Source organism: Armigeres subalbatus, chromosome 1, assembly GCF_024139115.2.
Source record: "Armigeres subalbatus isolate Guangzhou_Male chromosome 1, GZ_Asu_2, whole genome shotgun sequence".
Taxonomy (NCBI): domain Eukaryota; kingdom Metazoa; phylum Arthropoda; class Insecta; order Diptera; family Culicidae; genus Armigeres; species Armigeres subalbatus.
This window is the reverse complement of record NC_085139.1, coordinates 187,395,624-187,419,531: the sequence shown is the minus strand read 5'-3', so window position 1 is coordinate 187,419,531 and position 23,908 is coordinate 187,395,624. Positions and strand designations below refer to the sequence as shown.

The 23,908-nt window shown below is 39.4% G+C and overlaps 1 protein-coding gene across 7 annotated transcripts in view; it reads left to right on the top strand.

Moving 5' to 3' along the window:
* Positions 1 to 23,908, top strand: part of LOC134205611 (proton channel OtopLc) — a 63,153-nt gene that overhangs the window by 9,833 nt on the left and 29,412 nt on the right. The window contains exon 2 of one of the 7 annotated variants that reach the window (XM_062681018.1): positions 2,211 to 2,432. The exons of 1 other annotated variant lie outside the window; for it this stretch is intronic. In XM_062681018.1, the coding sequence (XP_062537002.1) occupies positions 2,338 to 2,432 (95 nt within the window). In that variant the 5' untranslated portion in view covers positions 2,211 to 2,337. Of the gene's footprint in view, positions 1 to 1,990; positions 2,433 to 13,016; positions 13,342 to 13,378; positions 13,633 to 23,908 lie in introns of those variants that run through there. 5 more of the 7 variants (XM_062681017.1, XM_062681016.1, XM_062681015.1 and 2 more) reach the window with 5 other exon arrangements.

Here is a 23,908-nt window from a genome sequence, read left to right as displayed (position 1 = left end):
AAAAAACGCACGTTTTGGGGGCTTTTGAACCAGTGTGCACTGTACGTTATTCCCTTGAAAACAGCGATAATATGTTTCTCTTTCAGTTTCTTTCGCGTAAAACCTCTGGTAAAAGTGTTTTGATGTATGCTCTCAAAGGAGAATGATAATTAAGCTGATTGTGAGGTGTTACCAAACTTTTTAGGGCATTTATTAGTGGGTTTACTGATGTGTGATAGTATGTAAATTGTTGGTGTTATTGCTACACAATCTATTTTATGAAGTGCTGTCAAGAAACGTATTTGTAAATCTTCGAGGGGAATTGATCCGTCTTCAAGAACATGCATTGATAAAAAAAGGAAGGTACTCTGATTTCTTTTAAATATTTTTCTCCAAAATACGCAGATTTTCCAACTTGCTGTGCGAATTCATGAACAAGTTTTTTCGACAACAATTTCGATTCCGACATTTCCAGGATGCTTTTCAATACTGGCTGTGCATGTGCTAAGACAAGACAAGACAAGACAAGACAAGACAACAATTTCGATTCGAATTTGACAACGCATGATATCTTTGAATGTGATATCTACTCAATAAATATTATTTCGAATTTACTATTCAACAGACAGATATCAAATCTACACAAAAAATAGCCGCCTGAGAACAAATATGTTTATTTAATCATTTTTTTTTTACAAATTTTTGTATGGCTAACAAATGAGGTGTACAGGACCCATATATGTAAGTAAGAAAGTAACTAATGGGGAATCAAGTGCCTCTATATTGACGCAACAACTTAATTTCCAAATATCCTAAACTTGTGATCGAATGTTGACATTTTAGCCAGTTCATATCGTTTAGCGTCTTTATGGCTTTGCGCTGTGAAAAAATTTTTAGCATTTGGTCATTGTTAGGATAAGTTGTTCAAATTTTGCGTAGCCAAGATAAAAATCTTTAAGGTCAAAACAAACAAATCATCCTGCAGAATCAATACGATTGTCAATCCATATTATAACTCACCACATAACGATCATTTGTCCAAAGGAGCTTTACCAAGATCTTTACTTTAAAATACCCTAAAACAAAATGACTTTGGTTTTCAGTAAAACATGGGGATATCAAGTCTCCTCACCTCCCCCTGCTTCAAAGTGCTCCGATCCTTCGGCAGAAGATAAGTGAAATCCCTAGTGATGAATTCTGATAACTGCCTGGGGTTATCAAGTACCGTGTTGTGAGTGTTTTATACCAGAAATTATACACAAAATCCCTGTTCATGGTGGCCTCACGTACGTCTTGGACGGTTATGTGTCCAATTCCACCACAATATTGCTCTTCTTCTGCGATCCGCACCCCATCGCTGTATAACGGGGTTCTCCCACAGATTGGACCAAAACTGTATGACATTTCGAATCTCCGGGAAGCCTTCGCTAAGGTCAGCTTTGTCGTTTCGGATGTTGTTGTAGAAACCCTGGTGTTGGTGTTGAACATTCTGTTTTTTCCCTTCCTCTTCGAACATTATCCATAACCACAAAATCCTACAACAAACCTTCCAGTCTCTCTCGCCTGTATTATCCATATCGTCGCAACCGATTAACAAAAGCACTCAATCGCTGTACATGGATGTCAGTTATGTTGACCTCTGTCCTCGGTGAGATCACGGAGCTCAGGGGATTTGACAATTTCAGCAACATTCCGAACATCGATTACCCTGCTTGTACTGTGTTAATCAACCAATTTTCGACCACAGTCAGTGTGGTAATGCGGGTCTCCAGATTTCGCATCGGGTTTTGTACTCTGGAACAATCCAATAGAACTCCTTTCCGACGTTTCGCTCGATTTTGACTCTTCTTCCTCTCCATATTATTATTGAGAGTTTTGGCACTTCCTTAGTAAAAATACTTTTTGTATGAAAAATCTGAAATTGCTTTTAAGGATATTTTATATAGCCCAATCTCAAACCAATGGAAATATTTTAAAATTTAAAACGATAGATAAAATCTATTATCAATAGGTGAATTAATCGTCTAACATTTTTTGTTGATTCATCGATCCATCGATTTGGAAAAAGTGTGTACTATTGACGGTACAATAAGCTGCGCGCTCAGTAGTAAAAGATCGTGAAGAGAGAAAAAAAAAGTTGTGTTCTGTTCCAATTCTGGTGTCAGTATTAAGTACTTGAGTGGACAAAATTACGTAGCCTACCGGTTTCAGTTAAATGGTGATAAATTCAGTAGTCCGTAGTTGCTCTTCATATGAAGCGGATAGTCCCTTCCACCGTAAGCTAAAATTGAAAAGGAAGCGTGAACAACAACGATCAATCAACAGTGACAATAAAGAAAACGTGACCTAAGGCAAACAATGAGTTTCATCAACGTCGTTGGCGACAGCAATGGCAGCACCAGTGGCAGCTGCAACGGCAGTAAATACAACAAGAAGAATTCAGTGACCTTCAGGTAAGTATCGTAACCAACGACAGAATTTCGCAATTTATGTAAGTACTTTTTTGCAGCAAGTTTCAGTTGCCATGTGGGAACATGATTTTATATTTGCAACGCGTTGTATGCGCCATATTGATATGCGACTTTTTTCTTCAAGGTATTTGGCAGATTATTGTTCATGTAAATCAGCTTATAGCTGACAATTTACTTAACGTTGAAGCAATTTCCAGTTAGTTGATTGAGTGCGTCCGACTCCGACGCAAACACAATGATACTCTATGTCCAAAATCTGATAGATTGCTCTAAGGCAGCGTGTCTTTGTCGAATAGGCAACCAATGTGAGCTTTGTGGCCGTGTTGATAGCGGTAACAATCTTCTATGCGCATTTGCGTGCTGTGAAGTGTAGATTCGATTCTCACCCTAGTTATAATAAAACCTTTTTGTAGAAGCGGATAATTTTTCATTGGTCCACTAGATATGTTGTGTAAATGTCCGAAACTTTTAATTATTAATTAAAAACAGTTCCTAGACTCTAATTTGCATTCAAATTGTTGCATTTATTTGTGACACTGTAAATTTTACAAATTGGCACTTAGTACTTTGTTGGCCAAATTTTGTTAAGTCAGCTTTTGGCGCTGGAAAGAAATCAAATTGTACTTGCTTACACTGCGTTGAGCACTGCCCGAGGTTTCAAGATTATATATTTCTAAGAGCTATGGAAAGCGGTACCGGTCTGCAAACCAAAACGTGAATGGATCAATGTTGTTCGGAATGTTCATCCTGAACCATTAAGTTGCTGTCAGCATATTCTGGAAACTTCTTTTCCTCGTCAACAGACAAAAAAAACTTCGTTTCTTTCGATTCAGTATCGATCAGATCATAGAACTTCAAACCCGGTTAACTCGAGTTAGGTGTCGAGTACTTTTGCTTCATCGAATTCATCGAATAACATCATTAGACCAATTTTTCAAGGTGGTTTACACAGTAGCACAAGAAATGCAATGTATACTTTGGGCAGGTTGACCTTGAATAAAACAAGGAATCTAATGATAGTATAAAACAAGATAAAACTGTTGACAGGAAAGGTTGACTAGTGATGAACTCTTCAATATGTTGAAAAATCACTCAAATAAAGCATAAAAAAGGAAAGGTTGATTTAACGACTTTTCTAGACAATTATTAAATGTCGTGGCTAAAATCAAGTTACGTGGATTTCACGGTTTCCGCAAAATCGCGAATTTTCGCTACCTATAATTAAGTGGCAAATACAATGGATATACTTGGCCCAGAGAGTCGAGATTCCCCGAAAACTTCCGGATCGGACCGAGAATCGAACTCACCATCCCCGGGTTTGCTTGCAAGTCTAACAGGAGTCTGCCCCTCGTGCACAGACTAGAGTATGTATCACTAGAGTGATTCAAATTTTAACTTTTTTGCTCCCCTATACTTAAACGATGGCATTTGCTATTTTAATAATCGTCCTAAATTTTTAGCTAATTTGGATGTAATTTGACTGAGCACAAGCAATTTGAAGCTTGTATGAAAATAACTATAAAAATAGCAACTTTTGTGAAAAACCGTTTCCCATCATTGCCCATTAAGCTCTTAAAATGTATGAATACGTTAGCAATATAGGAAATTTAACAAGGAAAAATATCGTCGTTGTTGCTAAACGATTTGATACTGGCAACAAAAGTTATTAGGGAAATACTGAATTGTGGGAAATTCAATTTAATACGTAAAGGAATAACATCAATATCAATAATGAGGTTTTTTGTTTTCTTTATAATTTTGCTCACAAAAGTCAGATTGCTTCGCAACAACAACTAACTTTCAGCTTAGGATCTATTCTATGATAGTGATGCGTTAAATATATTCAAATAGATTCCGGGCTGCTTCACGAAACGATCCTTTACATAAGTGGCAATTTTCATAGTAATTTTCATATAACCTTCAAATGGCGATCAGAAGATCTGGCGTGCAGAGGAACGTCACTATCATCACACGGTCGTACATGCTCCTTGGCTTTGCGGACAACATCGACCTCATTAGAATCGATCACAAGGCAGTAATGGAGGCTTTTGTCCCAGTGAAGAGGGAGACGGTGAGAATAGAGAGAGAGACGCGCATCTACAAAACAAGACCATGCTGTGGCTGAGGGTGGCTGGGTTCGAATCCCGGTGCCTGACATCAGACTTAAGAAAATTGTGAAAATTGTAGAAAAAATGCATTTCAAACAAATGCAAATAATGGTCCAATTTGGGGAATTAATACACCGTTGAAAAGATAATTGTCTAAACTTTAAAATGGGTATGTTGTTGAGCTTACACGCGTGATTAAAATTAGTGAAAAATGAGTAATTATTTTAAAAAATGTGTTTTTTTTGCCTAAGTTGGACTATATCTAGCAAGCAGGGCCGAGCTGTCTCAAGAGACCACCATCACAGTTTAGTTTAGGGTCTATACTATCTGCGGAACGAGAATCCAGCTGCGGATAGCTGCGGATGAGCGTCATTTTGGCACGAATTCGAAAAAAAAGGATTTTTTTGTAATTAACAATTATCGAGCATAAGCAAAAAAATCGTACCAATCAAATAAGGTACACTGGGGGAAGTGGAAAAGGAAAAATCGATAGTGCATGTTTAAATTAGTGTAAAACCAATTTAAATGATCTAAATGTATTCCATCAAAATGGGCTATCAAAAACAGTCAATTTTGCACCAACTGTGCGGTAATTCACACCATTTTGGTCGCTTGAAATTTATGGAAATAGATTTTAAAATTAGGAGTTATTTTTCCACTTACTCTAGTGGGATGGGGTAGTGGAAAACCCATGTTACCTTGACCTTCCATAGTGATGAGTAGTTACATATAACTAAAATCAATACGATAATTGCTCTGAGTATCTTTTGCGGAATAATTTCATCATCTTAACGGAATAGATCCTCGTAATAGCTTGGGAGGGCTGCTTTTGCCTTCTCGAACACTAAGTGTAGGTAAAATCTATATGTTCGCCCCAAAGATGAACTTTTTAAAGGAAAAATGTGGACTTACAGGGTTATAAAATAATCAACTTATTCCAACGAATTGAGATGATGCCTGTATGTGTGTATTTGTATGTATGTGTGTGTGCGCAAAGCACGTACAAAATTATCAGCTATTCTTAAGCTCTTGTCCTTAACCAATTTGTTCGCAAAAAAATTGCATTCAACGGCAAAACTTGTTATGAATAACAATTAATGTGAAAATTATACAATATATTTACCTATCAGTGCTATTTTTAACTTTCTTATACATTTTTTTCATATGTAAAACATGTGAAAGGCATCAATACCGATAGGTGGATTAATCAGGCATTTTCTCATTTATATTAGTCCAATCACCACTGGAATCACAATGATAACAAAGAAGGAACATTTTAAGATTTACAGCTATCGAAATAAACCCTGGAGGGAAGACAAAAATTGCGTAATTAGAGCATTATCCACTTCCCCCGCTGTGTTTGATACCTGGGGTAAGTGTAAAATCTTTGAATTATTTGCTTTCTTGGTACAAACCACTACCAATTGAATGGGATTAGTTTAAGTGTATTGTAACGGTCACCTGTGATATAAATTCACTTGAAAAAAGGACAATTTGTTCAAATAAGAATTGATTTTATGAATGCAAAATCGACTTTTCATGAAACCCAAAATTACAGTTCAAGCGTTAACCGTGTTAGTGTATGTATTATACAAATTTCAACATAGTGTTAGTGTGAGCATCAAAGTATACTCTTCCATAATGTTATGATGTGGTAAAAACAGTTAAAGATGTACCATTTCCATTTTTGGGGGCGATTTTACACTTACCCCCCTTTTTCACCTCCCCCAGTGTACCTTACTGCTTTAAAGGTGGAACTGTTAAATGTCAAATTAAGTCTTAAAAATGTTACACACTTTATTATTATTTTTGATAAAAATGTGTAAAAACAAACCGAGAATTATCATTCCATATAGAAATTTTATCTACCCAACTGATCATCGATGCGGAAATCGAACTAATGGATGATGTTGACCAACTTGATGATGATTTTGCTCTTGATGAAAATGTAGAAAATGAGTAGAATTGCTTGTGAATTTGATTTAGTTTTAAGAGAAAGTTAATAAATAAAATTTATTATGACAATTTATCAATAAAAATTATGTTTTATTTTGTACGAAGCAATGATATTTATTTCTTATTTTTGTGATTTTTTTCAGCAGTGAGCACGCATGTTGACAAAAAGAAGCGACGAAATTGATGCCGTATTTCGATCGGAAAAAATATTTCCAGGGGGGGGGTCAGATAAGTTTGTAGGGGGGGGGAGGGGGGTGGGGTTTGGAAGACAAATAATTCATCATCAAAATACCTGATTGATAAAAAAATACTCTTATACAACATAATTTAAAAAATGGGGAAGGGGCCAAATCTTGGCCAGGAGAGGGGGGGTTTCCACCTCCACCTCTCCTATTTATTCTTATACATTGTAACCTGATTCCAGGTGTGATTTGCATTTAAACTATAGTACCCCTAAAATTAAAAACAATCGTTCAAGATTATTGTTCAGGAATACGCAGCTCATTACTGGGTTAAATACTAGTTACACCCTCCGGATGCGATGAAAATACATAAATATGATTAATTGTATGCTAATCTTACTAGAATACTATAAAAAAAATGCAGAAAAACCAAAAAAATATTTTTGGCCACCACTTTGTATAGTGAACGGCAGTTTAGGTCCCGCAACATGCAGCGAGATCAAAGTGTGCCGCGTCCGAGAGAGGATGCAATATTTTTATTTTCCGTTGCTTCCGTCATTTTTTTTAAAATAAATTTTGGTAAATGTTTTACTTTTACAAGAAAAATCGGAAGCTTTAAAACCAATGATTTGCGTGTGAAAATCTACCAAACTACAAGCATCAATCTACAGCAACGTTTGACTGAAAAAAAATGTGCAGGAACAGAAGCGCATGAAAATGGTGGTCCATGTCAAGGATTCACACGAGAAAATTGGAGGGGCACGTTATTGACAAGAACTCCGAATCTGGTGAGGTAGGGGGAAAGACGGCTTTGGCAGGTTTTGTTCTATTATTGTCAAGGGGTTTTTGTCGACCAAATTTTATGAAATTTGACCACAGTATTCTTTGATATGCAAAGAATGTTTAGGCCAAATTTGAGCATAGTCAGTCATGAAAAAACCCCTGCCAATAATAGAACAAAACCTGCCAAAGCCGTCACTCCCCCTATATCTGATTTACTTCTTCACTCTATTTTTGTATATTTTATTATTATCACTATCGATATTCCTGCAATTTGACGCTACTTATTGAAATTTTTCACGCAACAATTCACACGTTCCTGTTTTGCCTATATTTGCGAATCCCATTGTTTTCTAATGGAGCTCGCAACTATAGCAGCGGTTCTCAACCTAGGGTACATGTACCCTGGGGTACCTTCGCTGGTCCTAGGGTACCTCGGACAAAAATGCGTAATGGTGGACGTATTACAATTAGAATCGAAACTTTTTAATAATGTTTTGACAATTGTATATTTTCCATTTCAAAACTTTGTCTTGTACATAATATGCATTATTTATTTTTATTTTTCAGACTAACGCCGGAGTGGTCTATGCAGTGCAGAAAAGTATTCTCCATTCAGTTCAGTCCATGGCTGCATGTCGCCAACAACCTTGGCTTCTTGTTCTCGTAGGATCGTTGTCAAGAACCATTTTCACCAGATTACTACCCGGCATTCTGGCTACGTGCTCAGTCTACCGCAGTCTTCCGATATTTGCGGGGTGAACGATGGATGGTTATCCCAACAGCTGGTGCAACTCGTGGTTCATTCGCCTTCTCCACCATCTGCACCCCACCTAATGAGCGTTTTGTAAATAGTCAGTTTGGTAGGGCGGTGAAGTCTATTCAATCAAAGCGCTTTGCTTCTCGGAAGGATTCACCCAGACAGCTCGTAGGCCTCCTTTCAAGATGTTCAGAAGCCTTCTTTCGAGAGGCTTGGAAGCATCCTTTCAAGATGCTTGAAAATCCCCTTTCAAGAGGCTTGGCAGCCTCCTTTCAAGAGGTCTGCAAGCCTCGCTTTGAAATACCCGGAATCCTCTTTTCAATAGGCTCGGAAGCCCCCTTTTAAGAAAATCGGAAGCCTTCTTTCAAATAGCTCGGAGGACTCTTTTCAAGAGGCTTGGGATGCTACTGTCAAGAGGCTCGGAAGCCTCCTTTCGAGAGTCCTGGAAGTCTCGCTTTGAGAGACCCACTTCAAAAAGCTCAGAAGACTACTTTCAAGAAACTCGGAAAGTTCTTTTCAAAAGACTCGGAAACCTCCCTTTAAGAAGCTCGGAAGCCTCTTTAGAATAGGCTCACAAGCCTCTCTCCAGTGGGCTCGGAAACCTCCTTTCAGGAGGCCTGAAAGCCGTCTTCCAAGAAACCCGGAAGCCTGCTTTCAAGAGGCTGAGAAGCTTCTTTTCAACAGGCAGGGAAGTCTCTTTTCAAGAGGCCGGAAGCCTTGTTTTAAGACGCCCGGAAGTCTACTTTCAAGAGGCTCGGAAGCTGCCTTTTAAAATAGTCGGAAGCCTTCTTTCACAAAGTTCGGATGGCTCCTTTCAAGAGGCTCGGGAAGCTCCTTTCAAAATGCTTGTAAGCCTCCTTTTAACAGGCTCGGAAGCCTATTTTCAATAGTATCGCAAGCTTATTTTCAATAGGCTCGAAAGCCTACTTTCAAGTGGCTCGAAATCCTCCTTACAAGAGGCTCGTTTTCCAAGAAGCCCGGAAGCCTGCTTTCAAGAAGCTTCTTTTCAAGAGGCCAGAAGCCTTGTTTTAAGGCACCCTGAAGTGTAATTTCAAGAGGCTTGGAAGCCTCATTTTAACAGGTTCGGAGGCCTGTTTTCAAGAGGCTCGAAAGCCTACTTTCAAGTGGCTCGGAAGCCTATTTTCAAGAGGCTCGTAAGCCTCCTTTCAAGAGGCTCAGAAGCCTATCTCCAATAGGCTTGAAAGCATACTTTCAAAAGGCTCAGAAGCGTCCTTTCGAGATTCAAAGGAAGCCCCCTTTTAAGTGGCTCGAAAGCCGCCATGCAAGAGGTTCGAAAGCTATGCGGAGGCTCAGTAGCCTCTTATCAAGGTGCGGAAGCCTACTTTTAAGAGATTCAAGGGTTTGAAATTGTCCTTTCAAGAGAACTTGAAGCCTATTTTCAGGAGGGGTACCTCAATTAATGCAATACACCCAGGTTTTTTTTACACGGTTTGGTCTTAGTCGTTTAAGACCTTAAGCGTCAATGGAACAATGAGTTAACCCCACGAAAAAATTCACAAAAAAATCAAAGAATATTCAGGGGGTATTTAAGAAGCTGTGAAAGTTCAGGTTAACGGAGAAATTAATGAATTCCAACCGTGTAAAAAAAAACTGGGTGTATGTTTGAAAGGGGACCTCTGAAGAAAAAGGTTGAGAACCGCTGAACTATAGGAACACTACCGCAACTATTGGTGCAAAGGTGATAAAATAATAAAGTTATATAATGATATTTACCGATTTATAACAAATTTCACGTCTGCAATTTGTTGTTTTGAGTTATGGTATGTCAATAAATCGATCAACGAAGCAGGTCGTTGCGTTAAATCCGCAGTTTTTTGCGTAAAATGTACTACCGCAACTATTGGTACATCCACAACCATCGGACCGTTTACCCTATAGTTAGATCACTTTTTACTGGTTTTTCGAGTTTTTGCTATTCGGTTTGGAGGTTTTGAATGGGGTTCATCAACAAGTTTCGACAAATTACTATTGGGGCAATTCACAGATCATCATTCTGGGACATCTGGGCTGACTGCCAGTCACTGGCTGAATTCTCAAATATGGACACTATTACACATTAATACTGATACCGTGGGTGCACACCATATGAACAAAAAAAATGGTAATTCCGCTAATTTCGATGGGCATTTTACCAAACAGTACCATATCTAAAGTCATTAAATTTACAGAAACCGATTTTGTTTGATTAAATTTACAATTCAACAAATCTTTCATAGCAAATAAGCATTACCGTTAAAAAACAGTCTGAAATATGTGCGTATAGAATGAAATATATATTTTTCATTGTTCATATGAAATGATAGTTGAAGTAATTTAGCATTACTTGAAACGACAGTTTTTTTTTTCGAAAGATTCAGGATGTATTGAATGCTTTTGCAGTGAATGAAAAATGTGTCCTTAATAAAGTTTATGAAGTATAATTCTCAGTACATTCAAAGTTAATTGCCTAGTAGGGAAAGCACCTGTCTAGCGTACTGGTTTCGTGGGATCAAACCCCACCAAAGGGAGCGGTTACCCTCCAATACTTTTTTCGAACTAAATCTATCGTATGTTGTACATATGCATAATCGAGTTTCAGACATAGTATAATTCTCAGTTATCCAGTTTTTCTACTACCTTCTTAGTGTTTGATATTATCTAAGTGCGCGTTTACTAAATTGAACATTCCTGGAAAGCATTGTTCTTTTCGAACAAATTTGCCCCACACTAGTGTCAAAATGCAGGAGAAGCTGCATACATTTGCGCAGTAAATCGTATTTGCAGTTTTTTGCATTCCCTTTGGACGCATTGTTTTTTTGTGTACAGCTAAACAACTTTTTGCAATTCCTGATCATAATACCTGGTTTACAGTACGTCATTGAGTAATAAAACGGCATACTTTTCTATACCAACCAAATGAGTGCTTTAATGACCATTATGTAACTCAAATGGGTTGCATAAAATCCATTATAGCACTCATTTGGATGCTATAATGAAAAACTAGGTAAGTGATCAAATAGTGTATTCTCTGCGTCGCGTAATAAATGAAATAGTTTGATGGCTATGTCATCAGAATTTTCCAAAGGCAAGTTCATCTATCGCTTCAAGGCTTGTCGACCTATGCAATGTGGCACGATAACATGGAATATGATTGTTTCTGATTTATTTGGTGAAAATGATCATATGGAGTAAATCAGTTTGTACCGTTTTGCTACAAATGTACCATATTGAAGCCCATTTTTCGTCATCGTTTTGCAACTTGTTGGACAAACTACTATTTTCTATCTGTCCTTTACGTCCAATAACAACATAAAGCTATTAAGTTTCAATTCTATCAAACATGTTGTTATTATTTTTGCAAGTTCATTGCGCAATAGCCTAATAGTGTATTTAGACTACGAGGAATATCACTTTGATATTAAGTAGCTAGATATACCAATTATAGATTCGGTTATGGGCACCCTCTCAGTATGCCTACCTAGGAAAAACTCCGTTACCAGTGGCCCCTAACAGACATTGGTGTTAAAAGAGGCGTGTCGAAGAACTTCGGGGTTTTTAAGCGAAAAGTGCTCCGCACAATACTATGAAACACAAATACACAAATACTATAAGCAGACGTATGAAACAAGAGCTGTAAAAATATGATGAATCGTATAGAATATGTCAGACTTCAATGGGCTGGTCACTTATTGTGAATGTCGGAAGAAAAATACGAAAAAAAATATATAAGAGAGAACCGAATAGAGGTCAGCGACTTCGTGAAACGCCACGAACACGCTGACTGTACACGCTGGAATCGTACATGGGGACCCTAAACATTCAGGGAAACTGGAGGAACAGTGTTCAAGACCGACAATTATGGAGCTCTACAATACGCCAGGCATGGGTGTATAGACGCTAAGTCAACCAGGTATCCATGTATGTAACATTTTCCCTGATTTTTTCATCGATGAAAAAATCACATAAATGTACACACGGCTTATATACTTATGACAGTAAAAACCGTTTTTCAAAAAAGTCTAACCAGAATGATTACAAACGTTCCGAAATCTAAAATATGCCCACGTCTGAATTACGTGAACTACTTAAATTACGCTTCATTTTCAACGTTGACCATCACAAGTTAAATCATAGGCATAATTTTCCACACATCAACTATGTAAAACTGTTTGTTATCTATTATCTCACTGTACATAAACACTTTTCTTATTTTGAAATCTTTATATGTTTTTCATCATGTGAAAAGTTTTTGAACTTTTATAATTTTATTATTTTGATTATAAACTTGTAAAACAATAACAAATTGAACCAATTTTTAATAACCATAAATGTGAATTCCTGTTGAATTGAACTTGTTGCGTTCAAATAAATTAATAACGAAATCCACTTTTATTCGCGAAATTTTTAATTAGTTTCATATAAAAAAAGTACATTACGGCCTATGACACACTGAGATTAATTTGTCCGCACATCTGATTTAAAAATAAGCAAATGTAAACACACATTATATCGATTAGGAACCAGTATCTACCAGCGCCAGTGGATTATCACGATAATATCGATCGATAATTGCCGTAAGGCAAACCATGATAACGGCTCCTTATCGGAAAATGTCCACCGTTTGACATTGTGGATAGCTTTTATCACCCTTCGAATGCACTGTCAAAGTACTAATCTGATCTGGCTTCACATAACGGTGTGCCTACTCATCGTTCGTCCGAACCTAAGGCCATATAAAACAACTTGCCAATTTTCTACCACTTGTAGTACGGTAGTAACGTTCGTCATTGGTACCGCAATGACCGCGTCGGAGTTCTCGTTCGAATCGTCAAATGTCGCCAATTCAATCATTCTTGCGCCATCGATGCAATCTAAAACGCGTCAAGTCGATTCACCGGTCATCGTCACGTGGTCTCTCGGTGCCGACGATGAAGAAGATGACGGCGAACACCCTCACCACCACCCGCCGTCCGACGCTGGTGATCATCTTCCTCATCTGCATACGGCCACTTCACGGTAATTGCAGCTTAGGTGCTCCGTATCCTCCTAGGATTATGGCATGCGAGCGTGCCCAGCCCGTCGAGCAGTTAGTAGCTCTATTCACAGTACGTGTAGCTCCCCGTCCATTTGTAGGTACACGATAGATTTACCGATTCGTTAGAGAAATGATAAATGGACAATTAGCGCCAACGTGGAAAGATCGTAAAACTGAAGCCAGAAAATACTCGCAGAAAGTCACTAGTAGTAAACAGCGGGAGGCAGAAAGCGTGGTGATGGATAATTGGTTTTGACATATCAGAGTTTCCGGCAAATAATTGGTTAAGTAAAATGTATGTGTTTCTTCAACTGAAGTTAGTGTCCAATAAGGAGGATCCACATAATAGAAATAACAGCAGGTAAAAGTGTGATAATAGTGAAGTTTTTAACATGGAAGAAACAAACTTTAAATAACACAAATGCTGTTTTAAATACCCCTAAAGTACGCATTGTTCAAGAAAATACAATCCCAAACATATATTGATTCAAGAAATGACAGTGATGTGGAGGAAATATTTCAAGAACGTTCATATGGCTGAAATATGAGCTACACTGGAAGTGAGCAAACAGCTATATCCACCAAAATTTGTGAAAAAAGAAGCGATCACTCACATGCTTGAGCTTCAAGTTAGAGATGTTAGCGAAACCTATGTAGTGTCTTAAATTTTGTGAACTATTTAACATATGTAGGCCTTAGGGCGAAAGCATGGAAAATAACCTGAGTATAATGAAGGTGAAAATATGTCTTCGAAATAGTAAGCCTGAATATTTGTCATTGGAAATAATATCAAAAATTAGACTGTGGTTGTGTCCGACTGAAGGTGTAAGTTCACGTCAAAGCGTAAAACGTATTCGTATTTTGGGTATTTTTAATTTTATTATACACAATATTTAATATGCAACCAAAGCAGTCTGAATTACGCTGCTAGGAAGTGTTGACCTACTCTTGCTCTTCGAACTTTACACCACTCAAACGATTATAAAGGGTTGAATTGCATCGTTTATGAATACTCGCTAAAAAATAAGTCTATCAGCCGATTGTCATGAAATTTTCAGGGACTGAAATGCAATATGTAAACTTCATTTAGGCATAATAATTTCACTTTAATTCTTCAACGCATTGATTGACGCCGTGTTGCAGTGTGAACCTGCCTAAACAATTAGCTTGATGCTCTTCCAAACGCCAAGACATATGAGTTCTTTGGAAAATCGACTTGAAATCAGTCATGTTGAGTATGTTGACGTGTTATTGACATGTTATTAACTAATACATAAAAAAAAAGTTTACCCAAGTGATCTATTCAACATTTCATGATCCGTAATGAAAAAATCCTGGAGTAAGGCCTTTAGGTCCACAGGAGTATTCAAAGATCGACCGTACTGTTTCAAATATGATACAAAGAACAGAATGTGTTTACTCAAGTGTTCACTTCATAATTTCGTGGTAGATAAAAAATCCCTGAAACTGTTTCGGACTGTTTCGTATGATTTTTTGTTACCCGTATACATCTTTAGGCCTCACTCCAGGAATTTCTTGGGTGACTGAGAACCTTACACATTGTAATTAGGGATGAATCGATACTAGTAAATACGAGTAAATACTCGATACTTTTGATTCGATACCAAGTACTTTTGGAATCGATACTTTGATATCCGATACAAAGTAAGTATCGAATGTATGTACTTGAATCAATCAAGTACCCGATTTAAAGTCTATTAAATCTTTTAAACCTTAATAGAAACATTCCTATTTTCTTCGAAATCATCTTCTAGGTTTTAGTATTGTACGTGGATTTCCCTATTGGACCCGACCGTTCGAAATAGTCGCTCCTTGAACGGTCGTTGAAATCTCCGTTTTCACCTTCACACCCATCTTCATAGTAAAATCTGTCAAATCTGACAAGTCTTCCACGTGCTTTTTGTTGTTTCCCGTTCAAAACCTTCTTTGTGCTAAATGCGGTACCTATAATAACTGAAATGCACAAAAGTGAACTAAGCTTTATTTCATAGATTTCTTATGATTCACTTAAAATTGAAAATCGTAATTGTGGCCTATCCTCAATCCTAAAATGACCAGTCGTCTCATATTATGCGGTACAGTCCCAGACAGCGAATTCGAGACTATGGAATCCGTAGAAAATCTTGGGAATCTAAAAGTATTTGAATATCTGGAGAATATGGAAATATTGAAAATTAGTTTGATATACGAAATTGAAAATATGTCAAAATATTCTGAAAAGTTTAGATTATGACTATTGTTGAAGTTTGATTGGACACAACATTCTTTTGAAACGATTTGATGAAAATTTTAATAAATTATTTTCAATAAATTTATTTATTTATTATCAGACTAAGGCCGGAGTGGCCTGTGCTGCACATAAAAGTCTTCTCCATTCAGCTCGGTCCATGGCTGCATTTCGCCAAACACGCAGTCTGCGGAGAGTCCGCAAATCGTTCTCCACCTGATCGATCCACCTTGCCCGCTGTGCACCTCGCCTTCTTGTTCCCGTCGGATCGTTGTCGAGAACCATTTTCACCGGATTACTGCCCGACATTCTAGCTACGTGCCCGGCCCACCGAAGTCTTCCGATTTTCGCGGTGTGAACGATGGATGGTTCTCCCAACAGCTGATGCAACTCGTGGTTCATTCGCCTCCTCCACGTACCGTCCGCCATCTGCACCCCACCATAGATGGTACGCAACACTTTCCTTTCAAAAACGCCCAGTGCGCGTTGATCCTCCACGAGCATCGTCCAGGTCTCGTGTCCGTAGAGAACTACCGGTCTTATAAGCGTTTTGTAGATAGTCAGTTTGGTACGGCGGCGAACTCTATTCGATCGGAGCGTCTTACGGAGTCCAAAGTGCGTACGATTTCCAGCCACTATGCGCCTCCGAATTTCTCTGCTGGTATCGTTATCGGCGGTCACCAGTGAGCCCAAGTATACGAATTCTTCAACCACCTCGATTTCGTCACCACCGACAGAAACTCGTGGTGGGTGGCTTACATTGACATCTCTTGAGCCTCTTCCTATCATGTACTTCGTCTTCGACGTGTTGATGACTAGTCCAATCCGTTTAGCTTCGCTTTTCAGTCTGATGTAGGCTTCCTCCATCCTCTCAAAGTTACGTGCCATGATATCAATGTCGTCGGCGAAACCAAATAACTGGACGGACTTCGTGAAAATGGTACCACTCGTGTCAATCCCTGCCCTTCGTATTACTCCCTCCAAAGCGATGTTGAATAGCAGACACGAAAGACCATCACCTTGCTGTAACCCTCTGCGCGTTTCAAAGGGACTCGAGAAAGCCCCTGAAACTCGAACTACGCATATCACCCCATCCATCGTCGCCTTGATCAACTGTACAAGTTTATCCGGAAATCTGTTTTCATGCATTAGCTGCCATAGCTGGTCCCGATCGATTGTATCATATGCGGCTTTGAAGTCGATAAATAGATGATGTGTGGGTACGTTGTATTCGCGGCATTTCTGCAATACCTGACGTATGGCGACCACCTGGTCTGTGGTAGAGCGTTCACCCATAAATCCCGCCTGGTACTGCCCCACGAACTCTCTTGCAATTGGTGTTAGTCGGCGGCATAAAATTTGGGAGAGTACCTTGTAGGCGGCGTTCAGCAATGTGATTGCGCGGTAGTTGCTACAATTCAGCTTATCGCCCTTTTGTAGATGGGACACACGACACCTTCCATCCACTCCTGCGGCAGAACCTCATCCTCCCAAACCTTGGTAATCACCCAGTGCAGCGCTCTAGCCAATGCCTCACCACCGTGTTTAAACAGCTCTCCTGGTAGTTGGTCAACTCCAGGGGCTTTGTTGTTTTTCAGCCGGCCGATCTCCTCCTGGATTTCCTGGAGATTCGGAGCCGGAAGTCGTATGTCCTGCGCGCGTGCTCCTAGGTTCATTACCATGCCGCCACCGTTGTCTGCTACATCGCCATTCAGGTGCTCTTCGTAGTGCTGCCGCCACCTTTGGATCAGCTCACGCTCGTTTGTAAAAAGGTTCCCGTTTATGTCCTTACACATATCGGGCTGTGGCACGTGGCCCTTACGTGAACGGTTCAACTTCTCATAGAACTTTCGTGCGTTATTAGCGCGGTCCAGTTCCTCCGTCTCTTCACGGTCTCGATCTTCCTGCTGGCGCTTTTTCCTCCGGAAAATCGAGTTTTGTCTGTTCCGCGCTCGTTTGTATCGTGCCTCGTTCGCCCTCGTGCGGTGTTGCAGCAATCTCGCCCATGCTGCATTCTTCTCCTCAACTAACTGCTCACATTCGCCGTCATACCAGTCGTTCCTCTGATCCGGAGCCACCGTGCCTAGTGCAGCGGTTGCGGTGCTTCCAATGGCGGATCGAATATCTCTCCAGCCATCTTCAAGAGATGCTGCGCCTAGCTGCTCTTCCGTTGGGAGTGCCACTTCCAGCTGCTGCGCGTAGTCTTGGGCTAGTCTACCGTCTTGTAGCCTCCCAATGTTTAGCCGCGGCGGACGACTCCGACGCGTGTTGATCACCGTCGAGAGTTATGAGCGCAGACATACTGCAACGAGGTAGTGGTCGGATTCAATATTCGCACTGCGGTAAGTGCGGACGTTTGTGATGTCGGAGAAGAATTTACCGTAGATTAGAACGTAGTCGATTTGGTTTTCCGTTACTTGATTAGGTGATTTCCATGTGGCCTTGTGGATATTCTTGCGGGGAAGAAAGTGCTTCGGACTACCATTCCGCGGGAGGCTGCAAAGTTTATGCATCGTTGGCGGTTGTCGTTCGATACGGTATGCAAACTATCTATCCTACCTTCCTATTTTCAATAAATACTCAAATATTTACTCATAACATATTCTATTACATAAAAAAGAATTTGTGTCTGGCTGACCCTTATAGACTGGGAAACTACTGAATCGATCGACGTGAAAATTTGTATGCAGAGGTTTTTGGGGCCGGGAAGGTTCTTAAGATGGTTCGAGACCCTTCCCCCCTTTGGAAAAGGAGCTCCCTTACAAATGAAAAAGAAATTTCTGCATAACTCGAGAACTAATCAAAGAATAAATCAGTTTTAGGCGAAACAAAGTTTGTCGGGTCTGCTAGTAACTCAATAAATTGATTGGATTGATCCAAGAAAAAAAACTGGTCCTCTACTCAATCCTATATCGGTTTAAAATTTCCTCAAACTCGACAGTAAATAGCTAAAACATCTCGGATTATCTCGGCTTTGCACTACTATTTGCAACTGTGTTGCATAAGTTCCATCCCATTGAAGAAGCATTAGACAGAATCGCATTTTTAGGAACATGAATTAAAAATACCGAAAAATATATTTAATGATCAAAAGATGCAATTGGTTTACATATTAAATGTTTCACGTGAAATAAAGTTTAACAGCTTTTAATACACTCCCAAGACAAAAGAATTATGTAAAGAATCGAAGAACAAATAGTAATGAAATGTGCTTAATTCTTCCACTCTTTATTGCTTCATCAAACAAAAATAAGGAATAACAACTTGACAGTGACAAATCAACCGTTTTTGAATTTTACTTCAAATATATGAGTACTCATATGATACGAGTAGGTATCGATACTTTTAATTCGATATTTCGTGGAATCGATACTTTTATACGATACTACTTTGAAGTAAAAGTATCGATACCTCAGTGGTATCGTTTCATCTTTAATTGTAGTATAATAATAATAATCAAAAAGAGTATATACCACATTTAAAACAGTCCGATTGATATTTAATTACGCGTGTAGATCTCAAGGACTTACTTCAGGAATTTGTTGGATGACTATTAGAATGGGGCGTCATGGTCAATGATCAAATCAATGGTTTTTCAAAGCTATCCTGAGTCCTAAACAACTGTGCAGAATTTGAGCCCGATTGGTTGCTTCCTCGCTTTCCAAATCGCGTTTGAAGTTTGTATGAAAATTAGTATGGGAGAACGTTTTAGTACATCGTACGTAAACCAAGTGGCACATTGCGTTAAAGTATAACCTAAGGGATGCCGAAAAACTTTGCCGAAGAAGGTAAGTTGCTGGAACGTCCACGAAAAAAAGTTATAGCGCTTCGAAGATTGAGTGTTCAAACCATATGCGAAAAAACGTTTATTCTGCCAGCACTGCCGAACAATGTGAATAATCAGAATGTTTTTGCCTTTCTCGTACAACAAAGTTGTACCGAAAAGCTATCATTTCACTCCAAAATCGAACTTTTTATAGAAGTCTCGGAAACCCATGATGTTAAATACCAATCGACTCAGCTCGTCGAACTGAACAAATGTCTGTCTGTCCGTGTGTATGTGTGTGTGTGTGTGTGCACACGAAAACCGAAAAACATTAGCATTATTTTCATATAGTAATTATTAACCGATTTTCTCGCAACAAATTGCATTCGACAGGGGACAATTTGCTAACGATCGACCATTGCGTTTAAAAGTTATTAAGAAAATGGAATCGAACTATATAAGCGCCATATAAGGTTGGTGTCTTAGCTAAATGCGAGAAAGGCAGTATCACCACTCGGTGAATTAAGTTGGGTTTTTTTCAAAATAATTGAGCTTTGAAGCTAATGGGAGTTATTCGGAATCATTTCTCAAAGTAAAAATTCTAACAAGAAAGAATATCGGTTTTGCCCTCTGACAACCATAGGTTGTCCGGTAGTGCTGGCACAAATATTGATTTATTGCATAGGGAACGACCACAAATAACGAAACGCTAAGAGGGGGAGGGGTTTGAGTATATATTTGTTACATTTGGCTTGAATGCCTTCAATGTTATTTTTAAAAGTTAATATTTGAACCTGCAGAAGTCCTAAATATTTAGCTTCGTTAGACCATTTAATTGGAACCCCATTCATAGTGACAATATAGAAAATATCCTAACTTTTTTTGCAATCTACTACAAATAACACGAAGGCTTCGCCCTTTGCTGAAAGGCCCGTGTCATATGCAAACAAAGATTTTTAACACCCTGTTGGTAAATCAGGTAAGTCAGAAGTAAAAATGTTATACAATATGGGCCCCAGTATGCCGCCTTGAGGAACACCAGCTCTTACAGGTAATCTATCAGATTTAGAATTCTGATAGTTTACTTGCAGTGAGCGATCTGATAAATAATTTTGGATCAGCTTAATAATGTACAGAGGAAAATTAAAATTCATCAATTTTACAATCAAACCTTCATGCCAAACACTGTCAAATGCTTTCTCTATATCAAGAAGAGCAACTTCTGTCGAATATCCTTCAGATTTGTTGAGCCGAATTAAATTCGTAACTCATAACAGATGAGTGATTGAATGCCCATGGCGAAAACCAAATTGCTCATCAGCAAAAATATCATTAATATGAACCATCATTCTATTTAAAATAATCTTTTCAAACAGTTTGCTTTTAAAATAAAGCAAACTGATTGGGGATAACTAGAAGCCTCAGCTGGGTTTTGTCCGGCTTCGAAATTGGAACAAGTTTGTCGTTTTTCCATTTATCTGGAAAGTATGCCAATTGAAAACATTTGTTAAATAAATTTAAAAAAGGATAAAGAGCTCTCAGGAAGTTTTTTGATAAGTATGTAGAAAATACCATCATCACCCGGTGTTTTCTTTTTTTTAATCTTTCGTTTATTTGGAAGGCTCATTTGCCGTGAAGCGTTACGGAGCCGGAATCAGGTTTAACAATACATTTCTTGATTCTTGTACATAGTGTTAGTTTTGGGGAACCGAAAGACTCACGGTTTAGTCGAGGTTAGGGAATACAATAATACAGTAGGAAAGGAAAGTATTTAGGGTACTTAAGTAATTACAATGTTGATGTTCACAAAGTTGATATTCCTCACATCTGTTTCACATCTGTAACGGACAAACCAACTTTTTTTTAGAGACAACGACGAGAGGAAGACATACGGAAGGGATTAACGACAGACATTGAAATGCACAATAAGAGGAAGACATTCGTAATGGGGTTCGACAGACAAGGGAATGGGCAGACAATGATTACAGTCTTACATCAGCAACTTTCAAAAATGGGTGGACCAGGGACATGTACTCAAGATCAAGGCCCGACAACACTTCCCTAATAGTGTAGCGGTATTCTAGATTAGTTAATTATGTTTGCGTTGTATTGTACCTAATTGTAGAGTCAATACCGGAATTCAGTAAAGTTATCACGAACAGCAGTATAATATCACTCGCATACAATAAATGAATTCATGTCACTTACTGCATGGAAGTTCACTATGAAAATTCTTATCGTTCACTCACTTGGCGCGCCTGTCTACTCATCCAGAGAAATATGCTCTGGAGCCAAAGGAAAGGAGAAATACCTCCTATTTGGACCACTTGTTGTTCTATGGGTTAAGAATAAGAAATCGGTGGAAAGGTCCTGAATAGGCTAGATAGAGGCGAAGGATTCAAGAAAGAAAGGGACAAAACTAATAATTGATCAAAAGGTAATCCGAAATCGTCTTTTGATAGAATCGGCCCACGATTTCCGGAACGAATGCGAAAACCCCCATTGCGACTTATCTGAGGCATTCCAAGTTCTGACTCGTCCACTTTATTCTGACCCGTGGAAGAGGCAGCAGTGTGAAGAATCTAATTTTTATACTCGCGGTGTGTTTAGGAGGCAGTGCTAAATATTAATAAATTAGCAAGTGCGGTACTGTGCGTGATTGTAGATAAGAAAACAAAAAGCCGTCCAACGGCTTTTTGTTCCCAGTATTTTTTTGGACCACCGCTCCTCTCCTGCTCGGCACACCGCCCCTTTAGCGACACGTTTTTCCACACTGTTGACCCCACGCGCCAGCTATAAAGTTCCCCAACGCCCGGCCGGAGTTGGAAGGAGTCGCGCCGACAACATCGCACTCCGGAAGAGCATAAATTTGCGCCTGAAGACCGTTCACGCGACGACGTCGAGATTGGCCCACCAACCGCCTCGATTTAGGTGCCATTCACTCCACACGCTTTGTTCACTGGGTGAACCAGCGCGGTCACAGCGACGCGACGCAGGAGGAAGACTTCGGTAAAGTAGAAGCACGTGAGTAAGCTTGTGATCGGAGACCTACAAATGTAGTGTATGGATGAAAGTGTTTTCGAGAAAGCGAAGCTTGGAAGAGTTTTCTTATTGGAATAGCCTAGGTTAAAGCATGTAGAAAATCCGCACAGTTAGGTAGTTATGCTGAAGTTTAAATTAATGGAAAGGAAGTGAGACATAGGGTACCCGATTAAAAAGTATGACGACTAGCTGTAATAAATAAATGTTAATAGTCTGTTATAGGTGTTTGATGATATATGTAGACTTCCTTCCGATGATTGCACTGGTCTAAAGGTTATTTTCACGTTTCGTTCGGTTCGTTTGTTGTAGTTTTGTTGTTGTTGTACTCCGAGTTGGGACTGCTTGGGAAACTCAGTCCTCCACTCTGTCTCTGAAGCTTTCGGATAGGGTTAACGGAAAGAACTTGGCCAGTGATGATAAACCGTCGCTCATGTGCATCGTCTGGTAGAAAAACGTACTTTGGATTACTTTTCTGAAACTGTTAGGGGTTGCGAACCGAGTATTTCGAGAACTAGAGCCTCTACTAGCACGTTCGGGTAGTTAATTAAATTCGAACCCGCCCTGAAGCGGAGTTTAGCCGGGCAACAACAACGACAAGTGGTCCTCTGAAGAGGTGGCACTTAAGCCATTTGTTAAAACAATTACTAGCGCACTAGTAGAGGGTTAGTCCGCCGTCAGGCGGGCTACAATAGGCTTTGGTTGTTTTCCTCGGACCCGAGATGATAAGGCACTCAAAGCTTCTCGTATCCCATTCAGAAGATACGCTGAGTGCTTAACTGAGTTTCATTGACCGAACAGCCTCCAAGGAACTTAGACTGTCGGTGAAGATGAAGAAGTGGTCAGGAGGTAGGGATGCGATTTGCTCGAGTGAGTAGTGTATAACTGCTTGCTCAGCAATATACACGGAACTAGGCTCTTTGAGCTTAAAGTAGGCGCTATGAAAAACATTGAAAACACCGAAATCAGTGGACTCATGCATTTTATAACCCATCTGTGTAAAATCTTCTCTCCTCGCTGGCGTGCCCGTATTTGCTTGCAAACAATGGAGGTATGACCTCCGCTCAAAGGAAGTCTGGTATTCCATGAACCTCCTGCTTCATGGACAGATCAAAAGTAACAGAGGAACTGTAAGAGTCTAAGAAGTTAGCACGATTGGTGTCAACCGAAGATGGGCTTACCTCCAGCGTCATATACCAGTGGTAAATACTCATGAATCGAGATTGAGGGTTTTGTTCGAGCAGCTTCTCGAAGTTGTCAATGACCAATGGATTGAGAACCTCACAGCGGATGAGGAACCGGAGCGATAATTCCGCGAAACGATCTGTCAACGGCAGTACTCCCGCAAGTACTTCCAGGCTCATCGTATGAGTCGAATTCATACAACCTAACGCGATACGGAGACAGCCGCGGACTGAAAACAGAAACTACCGTATTCGAGGACCGACAGAATGGTTGTTCGGTATAACGCACAGATAGAAAATCCACACTGAAATTTACGCTAAAATCATGCACATAATGGAACGTCATTATTAGCGTACTTCCACACGAGATGTAGCCTAAAGGTATACAATATTTGACGTG